Raw genomic sequence first — 18,123 nt, forward strand, 5'->3', positions numbered from 1 at the left:
ATGGGTCAAGAGGCAAAGCAGACAATTTGAGTTTATGCTAATTGAAGCATTGACTTCTTATGAGCATCCTTATGTAAAGGTTTTATTGAAATTCCTGCCTCCCAGTTAAAAAACCCTGATCTTACTTGCTTTCAATCTCTAAGCAAAACAAAGAGTGAATCTATAGTTGTCTGTTACGTGCTGTGCTTCACATGTGCCAGTTCCTCTGCTTGCTAATTCTTCTTTAAGTGAAGGCAAGCACAGATGGTTGCTAAAGAGAACCAGATGATTTACCAGCATGGTGGTGTGCTTGCAGGAGTTGGACTTGGACAGGCCTAAGGCTGATTTGTTGTCATTGCTTTGAGTTTGAAATTTTCATTTAGAAAGTTGAAATTCTTAAGTTTTGCCACCATCTTTAGTTTGTGGTGTGATTCATTAATGGGTTTTTTGATTCTAGCTGCTTGCTGACCTTTCGGTCATTTGTTGTTTAGAAGCTATGCTTGTTACCTGTGGAGCCTAAACAAAAATGGAACATGAATCAGCCATGAATGGAGAAGTTCATGTAGGGCATGCATTAGTTCTGTAAGACACTTAGGGGTTCTTCTCTCCATAGTGCCAGGAGGCAAAGTTGTTCTCATCCCTTCACAGACTCTTTAGACTAAACCATGCCAAGAGACTCTCACCAGAGGGGCAGCATGAGTATAATTTCATCTTTTTAGCTCAACTGACATAGTTCAGCTGGCCTGAAAGGCCCCTGGGTGCTGGTTAATATGCAGGCTAGTGGTTCAAAGCTTGCTTCCCTGGCTGGCTCATGGCTTCTAAGCATGGATTCAGTGTTTGACAACATCCAGGGAGCTGATGGGATGTACACTATATCCAATGAAAAAGGGTTCTGCTGGTCACTGATTGCTGCAGGCTGTCACAAAAGTACAAATATTAAAGAGCTGTTAAGTAACTGAGCCATTCATTTCCAGTCTGGACAAAATAATAATTCTTGCTACTTGAAATTAAGGTAAGTGATCTGTAGTGGAGGTGAGCAATTCAGGTGGCTCAAGCTGGTTAATGGTGGAAACTTCAGATGAACCAGGCTGATCCTGCTCTCATGTGTTGGGAGGCCTCAAATATTTTTTCAATCTGAATAAACTGATGGCCTGGTAAAGCAGTTGCCCACATATGAGGAATATCATGCCTAGACAGAAATCTTTTACTTCTATAGTATCTGCAAGTGTACAGGACCTTCAGCACTCCTGGTGAAAGGAATTAAGTAGTCAAGCTCTGACTTTTACTTGTCTTCTCCAGAAATGCTGAAGGTTTATGTACGTTTGAGCATAGAATTTGGGTTTAAGGATTTGATAAGACATTATTTTCCTCTACACTTTATTCCTATTTCTTCTGAATTTTGTTTGCATCTGGAGGCAGAGTGCTGTGAACTGCTCACTTGCTCTGTGTTTGGTTTTCAGTAACAGCTGCTGACAGATGGCAGTGCCCTATGAGCATTCCCTGTTATTTGTGTTAAACAACAAGGCAGCAGCAGCCTATGTTGTCTGCTAAAAATTACTGAATTGGATGGAGAAAGATTTATATGACTTTTTCTTCTGCAACTTGGTCTGCTTGACATTTTCTGATGTGCAACTAATGATACACTTCTTTGTTTTCCTTGTGTTATAGTCAGCTGTTTGTGCAATTTTTTAAAATGTTCATATTAGTTCTTCAGATAGTCTAAGCAATGCCTGGAAACACCTGCTAATAAAAACTTGCTAATTTGGTGCTCATATCTGCCTCTGCTTTCACACCTCCTCTGTGGTATTACCACTTCCATACCTGATAGTGTTTCAGTCATGGAGTTTGTGAGCATTTTTCAGCATGTCAACAGATAGTAATCCTGCCTGTCAAAGTGAGTATTAACACTTGGTTACACAGAGTGTAACACATGGTCACTCCTGCTTCTGATTTGTGAAAATGTAAAGCAAATGCATGAGAGTCTGGAATCTGACTGGTGATCTTAAGCAGTATTATAATTTCCAAATAATTTACTTGAGCGTCAAGATCCTTTTACTTGGTGAATGAATAAATAGAAATAGTGAGTTGTAGCTCTCAGTTTTTACAACTGGTTCAAGTGTGCTTTTGGACAAATGTATTTGCACTCCTGTGAGTCACTGTGAAAGCCCCAAAGTTCAGAAAGGAAACTCGATAAAGTCTATGACTAGTTGTTATTATTTGAAGATTGGTTTCAGTGTCTCTTCCAGCTGGTAGAAGGATGGTCTTAGTGTCACCTGGAATCCTGATGTTGCTACACAATTAATAAATACAAACCATCAAGTATATTTTTCTTGTATATAATACAAGTGTATTTTCCTTTGCACATGTGAGTGGGAAGGTGTTGTGAAATGAATGATGTGGAAGAACCATTGTTTTCCTTGTTAGATTTTACTCTCTAACACACATTTCACTTTTAACAATTTAGTCCCATTTTTTAAAGTCTCTCCATTCCTGTGTCTGAAATTAAATATATTTAAAATTAAATATTTGAATTCTTTGACATGTGTTATTTTCTTTTGTTTCTGCTCTGGAATGTAAATTCTAGGTGTGTCTGGACACCTTGCAGCCCATGAGAGACAAAGTACCTTTAATAACCTTGAACTTGGACTTCTTTTTGTCATGCAGCACACAGATGTATTACAGAGCATCGTAATTTGAGTGAGTACTGGCAGGAAGGGGGTTCACTGGATGGACTCACCCTTACAAAGAAAAATCATCCATTTTGCTTTTTGTGAAGGAGAAATCGTGCTCTTCTGCACCTCTTCTTCTCTGAGTCATGCCTTTTTTCCTGTACAGCAATGTTAAGTGAGTGGAAGATGATAACAAAGTGATCTAAAAATAAAGACTTAATAAAATGGGGATATAAGAAATCATTCAAATGTGAAGATGCATTACACTTTGATTTCAAAGGTGCTTCAAAGAGCTTTCCTTCCCTCAGCTTTTGCCACCTCTGTGACCTGATGGGTACAGATACTTCCCTTGTGATCAGTATCTTTAGAGCAAACTTGGAAAACAAATTTCTTCTTCCCAGTCATCACTTACAGTAAACCTGGGTTCAGGGAAAGATTTCATCAGTGCTATTGCACTGTAAAAGGCCCAGTAAGAGCTTGAAGACCATTATCTCAACCTGAGAACCTGTTGCAGAGTTTCCAAAATAGAAATGTCTCAGACTTCATCCCTATTTTATTTTGTTGAATAACCTGGGAAGAAGCCTCTTTAGGATTAAAGCAATCTATTAGTTTCTGGTTTTACTCCTGATTAAGATTTATGCTCAAATGTTGTGCTGTTTGGTTTTGCACTTGGTTGCCCATGTACCCTCTTCTATTCCTAAGTGGTAGGATATTACAATGGTATGAATCCATTTAATCTATTTCTGTCTGTTCTCCCACACCCCCTGAATACAAGAATTTCTGTCCTTTAAGTCCCAGAGAGCAGGTGGATCTAAAAATCTTCCTGTATTACAGTACATGCTCTAACATGCCTGAAGAGGAGGAAGGTCTGGATTGGTCATCCTTGAATCACCCTAGATAGTTATGCTAGGCTTTGAGCTTGTCTGGCAACTTACAAAATACCACCCAAGAAACTATTGTTAGTGGGAAAATTCAACATTTAAATTATCTTTTGGGCTGATACTGTTTTAGTAATATTTGATTTTGACATCACACTGTGGGGAGTGACTTTATAGTAATGGGGAATAAGGAATCATGGCTTCAGTCACTAGGAAGTATTTAATTGAATTGCTGGACTGAAAGGGATGCCTGACTCTTGCTTTTTGAGCATGATATTATTTTATCTGACAAGTAAGAAGCTGCATATGCACCAGTTCCTGGGATGGCTCACAAAGCAGAGTGTGTGAATTCTTGTCATATGTGTTTTACAAGAATTTCTCTATTCCCTTCTCTACTCACTATCTGTCCTTCCTTGTGTGTCATAGAAATTTAGTCTCTGCCTCTCCTCTGTGATTTCCAGAGCCTATTTCCATCTCCCCAAACTTTAACTCAAGCAGTGCACATCAAATACCCTCCTAAGCTCTGGTTACCTGGATTTTGTCTCTGTTGGGTAATGAGTGTTTCAGGCAAGTAGTAAAAATCCTCATAAGTTTTAAGGTTATTGAGTTGAAGCTTTGGAGTGAATTGTATATCCTAGAACTGAAATAAAAGTAGGAACTGTTCATCTCAAGGTGTATTTATGCTCATCTTTACAATATAACAAAGCAGAAGGAAGGTATAGTGGAGTGTGGTTCTCCTGGTGACTTCTATGTTTATATCATAAGCAGCCTGCTGGAAAGGGAACAGCCTGCTTCTAGGAGCTGAGCCCTTACAAGGACTACACTTTACAGCTTGCTGTTTAGGAGTAAAGTGTAAATGTCACATATGAAGGGACATATCTCTCTACAGCATAGACAAAGCAGTGCAAGAGGGAAGAAGCCGCTATCTAATTTGTCCATTTGAATTATCATTGCAGTGATCTTTCAGGGTCACAGATGTATAAAGTCACTGTGCCAGCCAGACTTGCCTTAGGGAAAAGAGAGTTCTCAAGCTGCTTAGAAAATGGTTCTTTGTATTAGTAAAGTGTTTTCTTTTTAGTTTTGACTTGTTGACTCCTTTAAATCTTGCATGGAGGCAGTAGATGTGCCTGTCTTAAACCAGAAGTCTGTATAGATGGAAATCAGTTGGGTTTCAGTATTCTGTGATGAAAATGATTTCAGTAACTTTTCTGAATGAGGAAAGGCTTAATACCAGCCACGCTCGCCACTTTGTCTCAGTCTTGTTCCACATCAGTTTCTCTTGGCAGAATCACCTGTGAGAAATGCTAAGGAGAGATGAATGATTTTGACTTCTTTTTTTTCCCAGTAGCGTTGAAAATGGTTGTGCCAGGCTTATTCTCCAATCAGAATTCCCAGCTTTTGCATGGGAACCCCTTTGGTTTTTAATGTCTCCAATTCTGTTTAGGCCAGCATTTGTTTTGTGGAGTCTTTAATGAGCAGATCCAGAGTAAGATGTTTAGCTGGGTTGTGGTTAGTGTTTGTGTTCTTTGTGGTAAATGTGAATGATTCTGCTTGGCCTAATTTTCTTTCTTTAGGGCTAAATTAAATTAAATTACTTTACACTTGCCATAGTTTAATAGCATCTCAAGGGCTGCTACTTTGGCTCAGCTGGTGTCTTACAACTTGTTAAGCAGCAATAATTTGATCGTGTGTCTGAGTCCTGAGGCAAATTCATCCTTCCTTTTCACTTGACAGACTTTGCCCTTGAACCAGAGGGAATCTGCTCACTTGCAGATGTTTATTCAGAGCTTCCACCGCCTCTTACCAAGTTTTGAACTTGATTAAAACGAAGAGATTAAGGTCAAAACAAGTCTGCCCTTAGTCCCTTTGTTTACTTCTTCGTGTGGGTGAGATAGTCTTGGAGTTAGAGTCAAGTGGTACAGGAGATACAGCAGAGAAAATGGCAGAGTTCAGATCAGATGAATCAAGATTTTACTGGTCTGCCAAACACATTTTTTCAATTTGAATTTCCTATTTGATCCTGACATATTATGTGATGCAGTAAGTGGCTTTATATGGTAAAACTGATTTCTTTCATTGTTCCTTCTTGGACAAACCAGCTGTGGAAGTCTTCTACCGTGAACATAGTATGTGGAAAGAAAAGAGCATGGTTACTAAAGAAGTCAAATGACCAGCTGTGATTAGACTCAATTATTAAGTCCAGCTTTCAGTTGTGGCAGATGGTTTTGGATGTCTGGATGAGTTTTACCTAGGTGCAGGGATCTGAGGATAGTTGAAAAGGGGTGCTGAGCCATGGGGAGAAAGTGAACAGTGGCACTGACTGAGGCCAAATAAAAATGGGTTAGGCAGGAATATCTTAGACTGATTAGGACACAGCTACTTGCATTTTTTAACTCCCCTCTTTCTTTTAAAAGAGAAGGAAGGGGGAAATTTGTGCTTATTTTTTATAAAGTCTAATAATAAAGTCAAATAATAGTAATTATTTTTATGTGTGCTCTGCATTATTTATATTGCAAGCACTTTGAGAAAGATGCTTTCTTCTTTGTAGCACATTAAAGTTCCCCTGCTTGCTCAGAGTTTCACGTTGCCTCTGAAATATGAATACCAGATTTTGTAGGCTGAAGTAATTAATGACAAAAGGAAGGAAAGTTTCAGCAATGTCTTCACTCTACCTTTTTGTCTGCTTTTCTCCCTCTGTGACTGCTCTATTTGCTGTACCTAATGATGATTCTTTGTGGGGAGGAACGTGAATGAAGGAGCAAAGATCTTTTGTTTTAAAGCTGTTGTGGAGTGGATGAAACAAGCTTCAGAAAAACAGAAGCGTTGCTGACTATTAATATTTTCAAAATTGTGACACATTTTTGGTTTTAGTGCTTTTCTCCCATGAGTTTTTTCCTTAAGCCCATGGTTTTCTTAAATTGAGGCTTTGAAGGATGGGTGAAAAAGGCCCAAGAAACAGATATATCTCAGGAATTGGAGCTTTCCACTTATAAATCAGGCATTCAGACTGTGCTTATATTTATTTGAAGCTTAAATATTTATTTGAAGATTACATATCAGTCTGAGTTGTTTATGTTAGCCAGCCATGTGGAAACCATATGCTGTACTGAAGTATCTGTCAAATAGGCTACTAGTTGATGTACTGAAACCTCTCCATGCTCACTTGAAATCATACAGAAGAAAATCTGTAATATCTATAATCTGAGATAATAGCAACTTTAAAAAAATCCTGCTAACTTCTGCATGCTTTTGGATTCACCTCCATCCCACATGTGCAGAACTGGAATCAGAACTGAGCCTAATGTGATGGTGATTAAATAAAGGAAATCCTATACTCTGATACATCTTCTGGCATTTGCTCTAATTCTGACCTGCATTCAGCTTCCTCCTGTGTACTTGGCCTTTGTTTCCACTGTGCCAGAAAAGTGGGACTAATCCTATCTAGATCATACACAGATCTGTGCAGAGTAGTATTATAAGTTATTGCCAGTGAACATGCATTCTAAAAATTACTGAACAAGCATTTTTTCACTTAAAGTAAAGTGAAAAAATGTGAAACATTAGTCTCATACTACTCACTAATGTTTGTTTTTGCATCTTAAAAAAAAAAACCTCAAACATTTTCAATGCTACTTTTGGAGTCACTGGTCTTGAGTGATCATAATAAATACAATAAGATTTTTCTAAAATGATCCTGAGAAAAGTGAAATGCTAGCTTTTCATTTACTGTGTTTATTCTCTTTAAGACGCTGGGGATAAAAACCAAATGGGCTTCATTGTCAGGAAAGCATTTCTTCTCTTCCAGTGTTAGCCAAAATGAGTGTGAAGTGAGTGGGGGAATGGGTTTTTCTCCCCAGCTCTAAGGAGTCGCTGCTGTAAGCTCTGGTTGCAGTTGAATGTGCTCATGCAGACATTGCAGAAGCTGGCATGGGCTGCAGATGTTGGTCTGGTGTACTGGTGCTGAAGCATGGTTTGTAAGGTCCTGTGTGCTTGCAGCTTCTCAAAGGCTCTGCTTGCTCTCAGGGAGCTGTACTGAAGTGGTGGGGAGACAGGAATGTTCCCAAGTCCTGCTTTTATTAGTTAGGAGTAGGCAGAAACTTGTGCCTTTTAGTGCATCAGGGGAGTGCTGTGGCAGGCAGGCAGTGCTGCTGAATACTTCAGAGAAGCGTCAGCATCAAGTCCAGTTCTCCATCCCTTTCCTTTGTTAACAGCTGCAGTGGAGATCACAGAGCCAGCTCTTTAACTTAATAGCTGTTGTGGCAGGAGCTCAGAGGCATCTCAGACCACTGTTTGGTAACCATTTCTGGCTACAGAGCGTAGCTGGGATCATAAAATTCAACTTTGGATTATTCTTAAATAAACAGAACTTGTCTGTACACTTTGCTTATATATGTGTCTTCACAGTCTGTAGTAATATGCATCTTTGTAAAGATGAAGCATTTATTTATGGTAGAAATTCCTGGTTATCCTGCTGGTCATGCCTGTTTTACTAGTTGATAATCTTTCTCAAAATGCATATAGGCTGGGGAGTTGTTCTGTAGTTTTCCCTGTGGTTTTTCTTTTGTCTCAACCCCCTTCAGTCTAAGACATTCTTTTCTCATGATCATTGCCCACTGAGCATTTGACAGTATTTTAAATGGTCATCTAATTAAAGTACATTAATTATGCATCAGGCGGGGCATTCTGGATGGGAGTCACTGATGTGTGTAACACTGTACAGTTTTTGCCAGTGCAGTACCCATGTTCTTGCATTAGCCTTTAACCAGACAGATAAAATGCCTTGGCACAGAAGGCTCCTGTTTTCTGTGGCTGTACAAGCTGTAGGCTGACAGCCTTGTTTTTTCCTTCATTGTTCTGGGATAACTGCACCTGTTTTGTTTCTTGGCTCAGAGGTGGCTGCTTGGAAAGTTTAGGATGCCCCACCACCTCACAGGAGGTGCTGAGCAACATGTCCTTGTTAATGATTGCAAATAAACATAAATGAAGGTGCTGGGAAGGGCTGGTTCTGCAGCTTCCCCAGGTCCCTCCAGCACAGCTTACTGGCTTAACTTCACCAACCCAGCCATCCTCTGAGAATTAACCCAAAAGGAAACAAGGCTGCAGCTTGGCATTTTTGTCTCCTTGTAGATATCTCTAGAAAGCTTTCTTCTGCAGGACTTGTGTGCATTAGCAGGCTTTGAAGGATGTTCTGTGGTGGCTGGCAGTGGGATTTGCAGCATTTCTGTTGCCCCCAAGGTGCTCTGTGTAACTGCAGGCAATAAGAAGCCTTTGCCTTTTTTTGTAACAGCACTTTGTCCCAGAAATGTCAGGATGCTCTTTCCTTCCAAAAACAGCTCTGCATGCTCCTTGTCAGTGCTTTACACCTCGGTGCTCTGTGTGTTGAGAGTGAGCATCCCTTCAAGAAGTGATAAGTGCTAACAGTAGAAACTGCAATTTCCTTGTGTTGACAAAGATGGGTGTTGGGGCAGTCAGCATTGAGGTGAGCTGCATTGGTCATTATTGCCCGAGGAGGCAGAAGGATCTGTGCAGGGAATGCCAACTCAGGAATGCAGGCTGGAGAAATGCCTCACCCTGTGATGTCATGGCAGCAGATGGTGCAAATAGCTGGAAATCTGGACCTGGTTGTGGGGCTGGAGTCCATTCACTGGTGAAAAACACTGTCCATTGGAAGGCTTCAGATTGTTGGTATGGCTGCTAATTAAGTTCCATAGAATATAGGCAGTCCAGGTAAGACAAAATATCACCTATCAATTTTGCAGGTATCTCCTTGTTCCTTCAGGTTTTGGCAAATAAGTCCCAGGCTGCTGCCAGCAGGTGTCTCCCTGGGAGCTTGGTTTAATCTTGGTTGCTGTTTCCCTGTAGTTCCAACCCTGGGAAGTACTGAGAACTCAATTTCAGGTGTGGCTAAGCTTCAAGCAACCTGTAAGAACAACTAAATTAATTTTTTTTTCTAATGTGTTGATTCTAATATATGATGTTATTTCTACTTTCCCCAAGCCATTTGCAAATGTCCTTTTTTGAATATGCATAGAGCAGTTTTGAAGATAATATTGGGAAAATAAGAAAACATTTGTGGCACTACTTTCATCTTTAGTAGGAGGAAGAGAAAGGGATCAGTACAAAAAACTGTTCAGGAATTGAGCTCAATCTAGACTCTGGCAATGCCCTGGAGTCTTTACCCTTGAGAATGTCCCTTAGCTCTGTCTCAGTTTACTCACACATTAAAATAACAACAAATGCTTCTTGCTCTTTTTGAAAAGCTCTGCCTTTTAGTTACATTTATATATTTTTTAAAGCAAATACTATGCAAGGCTGATCACAGACCTGGCAAAGGAGGCTGTTGCCTGGGGTGCTGGATGTAGTGTGGGTGACCAGCAGCTGGGTGATGCTGATGCCCGCTTTGCTGCCTGCATCCTGACGTTGGCTTTTTGCAAACACAGGGAGTCCAGGCTGTTGCCATAAGTTTTCCAGCAAATGCAGAGATGGAGGTGAGAGCAAGGAAGGGGAAGGTTCATTGATTGCTCTTTAACCTGACACATCCCTGCTATGTGTGCATATGGAAGTGGCACCTGAGGGAGCTCCTCTGCCTCTGCAGAATGGAATTTTGCTGTCTTGTGAATGAAGGCAGAAAAATTCACTTTCTTTTATATCATTATTTGCATAAATAATTAAACTTCAGTAGGCTTAGGCAAAATCTTAACATTGCCACTGCAGTGCAGCATGGAGGATTAATATTAAAGAGGGAAATAGTGAAATCTGCAGTTCGGGTATGACAGGATGCTGTGACACGGCTCATTCCTGTAGCTCTGTCAAAAGAGGTTTTCTGACTCTAAAAGATCTCCCTGAGCCACCCTGCATCAACAGCCTTTCTCATTGATTGGTATCTCTAGGGCTCAGGGACCCACTTTGTCTCTTTTATCTCTAAAGATTATGCTAATGAGAACAGTGAGGAGGGAGTAATAGGGTGGTGCAATTTAAAGGGTATTTTGAAGGGTCCACAACAAAACTGGAGCCGCACCCCCGAGCACAGTCAGCAGGGAAAGCCACAGCCGTGAAACAGAAGCAACAACACCCTGGTGTGGAGTCTCAGGGGCTCTGAAATAGCTGGGGTGTTTGTGAAAGCTGGGGAGATGTGTGGACAGCCTGGCAGGGAATGGAGGGTGGGTGCCCCACAAGGCATAATGACCAACCTCTGGGAAACCACAGGGGTAAGTGCAGGGCAGGGAGAAGCTGCTTTTGCTCTTTAAATTGAAACTTTATGTAAATGAGTGGGCTTTTGGGGTAGGTGTGTTTTTCCAAGGTATGCATTGTGGATTTCCTGGTGCTCTTGAGGTCTGGGGGAAGGCTGTGTGGCTGGTTGGAAAAAGCACTGTGGGAATATTGTATTTCCAACGATTACTTTGAGGAAAGTAAATCCTTATCTCTGTCTTTTCTGTGCTTTGATTTTACCATATGTGCATGTCCGTGTCTGTCTCTCAGTTGCTTAATTTTAAAAAAATCATTAGGGAGTAAAGGCTGTGTCTGTGCAGCTCCTCACACATGGGTGTTTGATTCTTGTTTAGGTGTCTGTATGAGCTGTAGTAAAGTAATTGGTGAAACTTATAAATCCTGGCGCTTAATGATTTTATTTCAATATATGATGCTTTTGTGAATTATTTTGGTTGTTTGAGCTGGTGCTCTTTCCCTCAGTATCATAGTTATTATGTTGTCTGCTATTGATAATTCATTTAATAAAGCTGATAGGAATGTAACATTTGTACCACCTCTTTTCTAAATCTCCTTAAAGCTAATGGAAACTTACTCTATGGCTGAAAACTGACTAAGTCATAGTTTCACTAACTCTTAAAAATTCCCATTTCCAGGTGTGTTAGTTTCATGATCAGAAGTTTCTTAAAACTTTTGTTTGCTGTGGTTTTAGTTGTGCTAGTGCTCATGATGCTATTAGAGGGGGCATCCTGTGACTTGTTGACATGATGGCATTAATATTGTCAACGTTATGGTCAAAAAAGCTCTGTTTTGAAGTAAACAGGCTCATTAAATCCTTTTTATTTGTCTCTTGTTTTCAAGTCTTTAAAACTCTTGTTCTCAATCATGCCTGCAGCCATCCATCATGGCTACATCTTAAATTGGAGTCATCTGATTCCAGGATTGAAAATTTTAATGTCCCTGAGAAAAGTAACTTAAATCATCATAAGCTGCATGATTTCAGATCAGTCTTCTGCAGGACAATTTTGTTTGAATTACCAGGCTAGTCCTTGAGAGCAGATTTTGAATGTTGCTGGGCTATTGCTTATTCTTGCAGATTGAAGTTGGAATTTACTTTCCATATGCTTATTGTGTCTGCCTAGTCTGGTGTTGGATGGGGTCAGGTCAAAGTGTACAACAATTTCCTCATACCAGTTTGGTAAAGTTAATTTTATCATACTGATACGGGTTTAATAAATATGGGGTTCCTTACTAACAGGAATGTGCTTTTAAAATTACTTCTGTGCCTAAATGTTCTGCTTACAGAGGGATGGCAGGCATGAATACTCTGAAATTGCTGTAGTTGGGTGCTTGGGTCTAAGCAGTGTGTGTATTAGAAAGACAGCATATGTAAATACAATGTATTTGGAGCAGAAGCTTGGACACCCAACAGAGGGTGACAACAGAAGTCACAGCTGGAGATGGGGGTGCCAGGTGCTGCCCTGGGGGGAGGGCATGAGCTGAGATGTCAAAGGGGTGTCTGTCTCAAATATATGGTCCAGTGCTCATAGACTTGTGCTTGGCAGAAGGGATTAAAGAGGAACACACCCTGTTTCCTTTGGCCTCGGTAGTTTTGCTGGTGTGTGTTCTTGGCTTATAAAGGGCTCTCAGATCTTCAGGGAGCTGGGCTTTGCCCACCTAGTGGGGATTGAGTATGGAATCTGGAAGTGCTGTAATGTTTGTCAGCTTTAGCAGGTACCTGTCTGCTCCTGGTGGAGCATGCCATAGGAATGGTGGGGAGGCAGGTTCCTCTGGTGTCATCCACTTCCATCTGCACCCAAAAGAGGGATTCTTCTGAGAGTGTTGCAGGTGATTCATGCAAGAGGTACCCATCCTGCCTTTTTCAGCTGCTCTGATGCTTGGAAATGGAACAGATGATGAATGGGCACAGTGGCCCCAGGACAAGTTTAGTCCTTTACAGAGTTGAATCTGAAGACATGGTGGGGCATCTTTGTGAGGAACAGATATGATGGAAAGCTCTCTTCCCAGTCTGTCATCACTACAGAGTAGCTGTCTTTTCTAAACTTACAAACAAATAACTAAAAGACTTGCATTTGACATCCTAAAGTTTTTAAAACCCAGAAAGCATCTTTTTTCATTGGAAAGGACATTTGAGGCTCTGCTTTAAAAGGTCCCAGGCTGGTGGTGCAGGCAAGGGAAGTGCTGGCCCTTGTTTGCCATGGTTCCTGAAAAGCAGCCTCTTGTCCCCACTTTTCACCTTGCCCAGACCTGAAGGGGTTACGTTTTAAAATGAATAATGACTAAATTTATTCGTCATGGACAAATGATGACAGCTGTTGAGATGCTCCTGTTAGCGCTTCCCAGGGGATAAAGTCAGGCTGGCTCCTGGTGCAAGCCAGCCGAGCCAGGCACACTCAGCTCATCTTCATCCCGGATTATTTGTCCTGGCTTCCCCTCGCTAGGAGGGAATTTCCTCCCTAGAAATGAACCAAAGTTTGCCGGGCTGAAATGGGTGTTGCTAATAAGAATTGTGCAGATCTGCAGCCAGAGAGAGGGAGGACAGAGGCCATGGCTGTTTAAATCCACGTGTGAAGACAGCATGCTTAATGAATCCGAGGGGCAATGATTGATTATGTTCTGGACTGAAAGCCGCGGCGCTCCGTGAAGCACTCTTACATCTGGGCACGCTATGGAAAATATGAAGGAATGTTGAGGAAGCTTATTTGCAGAAGGATATGTACTTGTAAGCAATTTTCTCTTCTTCTTAAATAATGTAAAGGAATTGAAAAACTTAAAGCAGATTGTCTTTTCTCTGTGTCTGAGACAGCAGAGTGGTGAGCAGACAAAGGCCTCTTTTATAAGGGCATGTCTTTGATAGAGAGTACTGTAAGGTCTTTTTAAATGAGCACTGGAGGTGTCCTGGGATGGGAGAATGTCAGTGGTTATTTAATGTTAGATCAGGGCACCGATTCTGCTTCAGTGCACCTCAGCTGGTGTCCTGAGAGTTACACCCATGCTGAATTTGCCATTTGCAGATATGCTGAAAAATATGATCCCAGTTCAAATGATTATGAGCAGGAATCAATGGGTGGCAAAGAAAAAAAAGGGTTTTGTAATAATAATGTATAGTAGCTTGGTTTTCTGTTCTTCTCTGTACTCCTGTGTCCAGGTTCCTTTCTGTTCTTTGTTTCTCTTTCTGTTCTGCACACGTGCTGCTGACAGACTTGATGTGCAGTTCTGAATGTGGTGCTGTCATTCTGCACTGCTCAGATGAGAAAATGCTGTTGGGTTATTGAAGGGGTATTCTGGTTTGATAAATATGTAATGCTTAGTTTGCAGATTTAAGGAGCAGAAAGATGTGATTGTAATCCAGTCATCCCCAGCACTGTGGGTGGGCTGGTTTGATTTTTGGAGTGTTGGTTTTTTTGCTAATGCTCAGAAAAGCCTGTTTTAGAAGGAAATGATAGTCTATTTAGTTGCTAAAATGCTACAGGAGTGCAATGTTTTTAATATCTGGATTTTTTTTAGTTTTGATTGATTATATGAAATAGGAAACCACACCCTCTTCTCCCTTCAGCAGACTGAGGCTTTAAAAATGCATATAGAAGAGGAAGTGAGTTAACTAAGGCTGCATCTAGACAGCCTGAAATGCAGCTGATGGGGGATTTTATTACCTCATGAAAGAGGCTATGAACTAGTAAAAGTACCTTTTGTTTCAAATATGACTGACTTTCTCCTGGCTCTTAATACACATATGTCAAATAATAGTTTGCTAAATATTTATATGGGAGCTTTTGAAATAATTGCACCTGGAACAAGTTTTGCTCAGAAATTTTTGGATTGAATGGCTGTCCAAGTCTTTCTGAATCACTTAAACCTTGTCCTAGAGGCTTCAGCGATTACACATTTTAAAGCCTATTTTGATCTGCCCTGACCTTGGTGCAGCTCACACCAAGTAGTGTTTTTGAAATAATTCGTGGTTTTAACTAGACTGTGTCTTTTGGGGGAAAAAAAATGTCAGTTTTGCTTTTTTAAGAACTGTCCATGGTAGAATTCACTGGGTGGGTGATGCACCACCTAACCTCACAGAGGGTCAGCCCTGTGATTATTGCAAAAAATGGAGCAGGGGGGAAGAGAGGAAAAAAAGGCAACTCAGAATTTATTTGTTTTTAACCTCTAGCCAGTTGCCTTGTTGTATATTTTTCTATTAGGTGAAAAACAATATTAATAAATCACATTGGAAAACTGTGTTAATAAATCTTCAGTAGCTGTGTTAACACAGGACATAAGCAACTTATTAGGAATCTGGCTAGACTAAACAATCTCTTGCAGAGAATTTTCATTTAATTGAATTAAAAACATATTTTCTAATCCTTTAATCATTCTCATGATTGTTCCCTGATCTCTTTTCAAATTAGTTTTGAATTACATATGTCAGAACAAGCCTGGTGTCAACAGGGAGATAGCACGGTCTCCATGGCTGCCTTCAGGCTCCGTGTTAAAGAGACAGCCCACATCCTAATTGAGGTTTATATTCTCTTCAGCTGTGTGACCTGAAATTTATTTAAGTTAAAGTTCTTCTGTTAACTTTTGTCTTGTTCACTTTTTCCTGAACAATAGTACAAGTACCAATTATTCTTTTACTCCTTTCCTTTAGAGTTGCTTTTTTTCCCTAGCCCTTTCCCATATTTCAAGACATCTTAAAGATCAAAATGAAGAGATGTCCTTGTCCACCTTTTTTCACTTTTTGTATGTTTTTGTACTGTGTTAGTATTGAGTTGTGATGGGAGTATGGCATCATATGCCCTGCTGCATATCAAAAATGGGGTGTGTAGGTTTTTAGATGATCTGTGATAATCCTCCTGTGTCCAGCTGCTAATATGCCAGTGCCACTTAGGGCAGAGAAAACTGCAGGTGGTTGAGCTGACAGCAAAACAGGCTTTTCTTCTTGTTCTTTTGCCTCCCCAAGAATATGCCTATACTGTTTTCAAGTTATTTTTTTACTTGCAGAAAGCTCAGCCTGTATTAAATTTCACTTATTAGTGTTTTGCTAGGAGCCTGTGTTTGTTAATAGACGTTCCCAGATGCTTTCCTGAGCAGGGATGGATTAAAGCACCTCCTTGACTTTTTGCCAAGCGAAAATTGTCAAGGAAATGTTCCTAATCTGGTGGAGAGTAAGTGTGTGTACCTTAGGCTGCTGGAGAGGGATGGGCATGAAGCTGATCTCAAATTTTGAATGAAGTGTTCCTGTGGAGAAGCTGAGTGATGGGGGCTGAGCTGGCTTTCTGGCCTCAATAATTACGTGTTCCATCTATATCAGCTGCCCAACTGCTTTGTCACCTTTCAACCTAAGGCTGTTTTTTCAAGTGAATTAGCTAATCTGTGTAAAACTGCAATATAAGCAATCCTTTGGAATTGAAGTAACCTTGACTGAGAATCAAAGCAGCTGTAATTCCCTTTTAGTTAATTTATTTTTCACATTTAGTGGTAGAGGCTGAAGTTGGATGTCCACAGAAGGGTCTATAAGGTTTAATGCACCTTATAATCATGTTTTTATGAATTTGAAGAAACTTTTTGTATTTCCTTGTAAGGAATCTCTGGTGTTAATTTAAAGATTTAAAGGGGATTTGTAGCTCCAAATGGGTCTGTGATTAATGGTCTGTGGTTCGTCAACAACATGGGTGTTGCCATGTGAACTCTGCTGGGTGGCTGTTTATCCTTGGTCTGGTGCAGGCATTTGCTGCTGGATCTTGGATTTGCTTGTGGTCTTAGTTTCACTACAGTCCATGTCAAAAGATCTCTTGGAGACATAAATGTGAGAGCTGAAGACTGTCAACACCCCAAGTATCTGCTGGGGCTTGCATCTTTTTGCTGTAGATTAGAAGTTCATTCTTTTCATTGGAATGCACTCATTTAACAGAGTGGCTGCAGTAGTGAAGGATTGGGTTGGTTCAGTGAGCTGGTGGTATTCCATGAGTAACTGGATTTTAGCACGAAGACACTGCTGAGATGGGAGCTGGCAGAGCAGCTGGAAAATATAGCATGTTTGCCATAACACGGGCATGTTCCTTGGGACATCCCTTTCCTTCATTCTTACAGCTGAGTGTGGTTTTTTTGGCAGATAAAATTTTTGATGATGAAGACTCCGTGGATGGGAACAGACCTTCCTCAGCCAGCTCCTCAACATCTTCAAAGGCCCCTGCAAACTCACGCAGAGTTGGGATGGGCACTACCCGCAGACTTGGCTCTGCACCTCTGGGCTCCAAGTCTTCAAGTAAGCCAACAGCCTGCATAAATTGATGTGTCTGTGAAGTATTTACAGTGTTCATATTGAGCTTCTTGCAAGCACTTCCAGACTGGCCCCCAGAATCCAGTAACAAATTTTGCCCTATGCAGTCATTATGTCTGTGTTCTCTGCATGCCACAACCAGAGTCTGGTAGGATGAATCTCCAAGCAATCCCCACATCCCCATAATTTATTTTGCATTTTGTGAGAGGTTACACTTGAGTGGTTGTGCACTGAGGGCTATGAGTAAATCAGTTGGTGCTCCAGTGTGTAGATTCCTGCCTTTGTAATTCCAACTCTATCTGAACTGAGGCTGCTTATATCTACATAAGCTATATAGCCACATCTCAGCCCTTGCATTCTAAACTTGACACACTGGCTTTCTTTTAAGACCTTTGGGCATTTCTGGTAATGAAGGTGCCAAAAGAATACTGATCAGTCATTCTGAATGTTAGCACTTATTCTACATGTAGCTCTAATTCTATATGTGTCCTAGGGAAAGGGAGAAAGTTCCTTATATCAGGCAGTCTCTAATCTGATTAGTATTCCAGAGATTGTTTATCTTCCTTATCGTTTGTCTGTTTGTGCACCTGTCAGATCTCCACCTTCATCTATTATAGATGGGATTAAATCCTTTAAAATAAAGTCTCCCATATAATTAAAGTAAGTATTCCCTTTCATCTTTCAGACTGTGTCCCCTAACTGTTGAGTGAATTCTGTAATGACTTCCCTAATGTGCCCTGTGTGCCTATGAGTTGAAGGATGCCATGAATGTCTCGCCAGTGCCTGGCATTGAATTTCCCTGCCTCTGCTTTCATTACATCTGCAGCACTCCCAGGCTGCACGGGTAGTGAACTTTCTCCTGATTAAGTGCCTTGATAGCTGGTGGTTTCTTAATTGATTCTCTTGTTGATAACAAGATTGAAAAGGGTTTTTCATTTGTGTGTCAGCAGCCAAAGAGGGAGCAGGTGCTGTGGATGAAGAAGACTTCATTAAGGCATTTGAAGATGTCCCAACAGTTCAGGTAAGTAGAGTTACCTCTAGAGTTATCTGCCATGCTGTACTAAAAAGCAGAAGGTGGATATAGGATCTCATGCTAATCATT

General features: G+C 40.7%; 1 protein-coding gene across 1 annotated transcript in view; it reads left to right on the forward strand.

Annotated features, from left to right (window-relative positions):
- The window catches only part of CLASP1 (cytoplasmic linker associated protein 1), a 169,239-nt gene that overhangs the window by 62,609 nt on the left and 88,507 nt on the right, over positions 1–18,123 (forward strand). The window contains exons 9-10 of the mRNA XM_050976617.1: positions 16,854–17,006; positions 17,969–18,042. Of these exons, the coding sequence (XP_050832574.1) occupies positions 16,854–17,006; positions 17,969–18,042 (227 nt within the window). The remainder of the gene's footprint in view (positions 1–16,853; positions 17,007–17,968; positions 18,043–18,123) is intronic.

Source organism: Serinus canaria, chromosome 7 (assembly GCF_022539315.1).
Source record: "Serinus canaria isolate serCan28SL12 chromosome 7, serCan2020, whole genome shotgun sequence".
Lineage (NCBI taxonomy): Eukaryota > Metazoa > Chordata > Aves > Passeriformes > Fringillidae > Serinus > Serinus canaria.